Below are 1,754 nucleotides of genomic sequence, written 5' to 3'. Positions count from 1 at the left end.
CACGCACGCACACACACACACACACACACACACACACACACACACAATCTGACTCAAAGTCAGCTCTTGTGAAAATTGGATGAATGATGCCCAATTATTTTTGATCTGATTCTACTAAAGAGAAAGAGATAAAAACAGGGCTGCAGCTAAATCTGTAATGATTTTCTCTAAAATAAATCAAAATTTTCAACATCAATTATATTTAAAAAATGAAAAATAAAAAAACATCCTGATTCAAATGAAAATGCTGAACAGAGAGCTGTGGAAACAATAATAAAAGAAGATGATGTTTGCAACTGTGTTTAAGGTGAAAAGTGCAAACTACAATAAAACTAAACTACTAGAATGCAATTTTTATTACTATTAAGGCATAATTATGTGCACTATTAAAGGTTTTTCTAATTCCTTCATCATGTTGGAATGTTTGACTGAAGCAGGTATGTTTTAAAGTCCACACAACACACACACACACACACACACACACACACACACACACACACACACACACACACACACACACGCTAACAGACACACAAATACACTATTACATTTATTTATTTCTCAAGATGGAGAAATAGATCACTTTCACTAACTCTTGTTTCACATTGTTGAATTATACAGAATTTATCATAAATGGATGTATTTTTGCTGGACAGTTCCCTGAAATGACAATAAATTAAATTGAATTAAATTAAAACTAAATGAATTGTTTATGGACTCCCCCTCTAATAAATGGTAGGTTTTATTTTTATGACATAAATGATAAACTTCATTTTTGACAAACCAACAATCAGCTCAATCTGCTGCCACAGGATWAAACATTTTGTTGTTTCAATGCTTATTCCTAAAGTATCATCACTTTTTTTATTTTTAACTTACTCAAAAGAGAAATTTTGCAAAATTTTGGTTTTACAATGCTGTGTGATTTAAAAAGTTTCTAAAGAAGATGTGCACTTATAAATCCACACATGCARTTTACCACAACACTGGACTTTATTTGACCTCTTGTCAAGTGGTCTATGAGCATGTTTTAACACACATAATCCCACTCACTCTGCGTAATCCCGCTTGCAGTAAAATTTGCGCTCCCGCAGAAAGCAGGAGTTCCTCAGGGCGTCTCCGCACGCTGCGCACCTCACGCACTCCTCATGCCAGAGGCAGCCAGTGACTCTGAGCAGGAATCTGTCCCTGATGGGCCGGTGGCATCCAGCGCACACTGCCTGCAGAGACATATCTGCAAGGTAAAACCCACCAGTTAGCAAATGAAAGCCTTTATTTTGAAAATCCGCATGTTTAAAGACGGGTTTTGAAAACGAACCGAGGGTTTCTTTTTATGTTTTACATTTGTTGGTTTTTTTGCTCTAAACTGTACAGCTAAGGAACAACGATAGAAATCAACTAAAATTGGAGGAAACATAAGTAAACACGTCAAAACCACAGAACAAAAAGTTAGCATAAGTTTTTGTGCAAACATAGAACGAAACAAATGAAAAAATAATTAAAGCTGATGAAAACACTCACCAGTAAAACGCGAGTTTCTTGACGGAGAGAAAAGTGTTTGGATCAGAAAAGTCCAAGTTGTCCTCCGGGCATCTCCGGCTCTCAGTCGGTTCTTGCAGCGCCTGGAAACTTCCCCCACCGGGCCTCAACGCGCTCTCTGTCAATTATCCTGTTAGGACTGAAGAGGAAGAGCCAGGAGAGAGGAGAGTCTTCCTCCATGTGCAGGTGCAACTTACCTCTCCCCAAGTACCCCC

The 1,754-nt window shown here is 37.8% G+C and overlaps 1 protein-coding gene across 2 annotated transcripts in view; it reads right to left on the bottom strand.

The window, feature by feature from the left end:
* The window catches only part of lmx1a (LIM homeobox transcription factor 1, alpha), a 20,596-nt gene extending 18,888 nt beyond the window's left edge, over positions 1–1,708 (bottom strand). For both annotated transcript variants that reach the window (XM_014002956.1, XM_014002957.1), the window contains exons 1-2: positions 1,522–1,708; positions 1,054–1,234 (exon numbers count right to left, since the gene is read on the bottom strand). In XM_014002956.1, the coding sequence (XP_013858410.1) occupies positions 1,054–1,232 (179 nt within the window). In that variant the 5' untranslated portion in view covers positions 1,233–1,234; positions 1,522–1,708. The remainder of the gene's footprint in view (positions 1–1,053; positions 1,235–1,521) is intronic.
* Positions 1,709–1,754: the final 46 nt, after the last annotated feature.

The sequence above is a fragment of the Austrofundulus limnaeus genome, unplaced genomic scaffold (genome assembly GCF_001266775.1).
Source record: "Austrofundulus limnaeus strain Quisiro unplaced genomic scaffold, Austrofundulus_limnaeus-1.0 Scaffold15, whole genome shotgun sequence".
Taxonomy (NCBI): domain Eukaryota; kingdom Metazoa; phylum Chordata; class Actinopteri; order Cyprinodontiformes; family Rivulidae; genus Austrofundulus; species Austrofundulus limnaeus.
The sequence above is the reverse complement of the archived record's forward strand: the minus strand, read 5'-3'. Positions and strand labels throughout refer to the sequence as shown.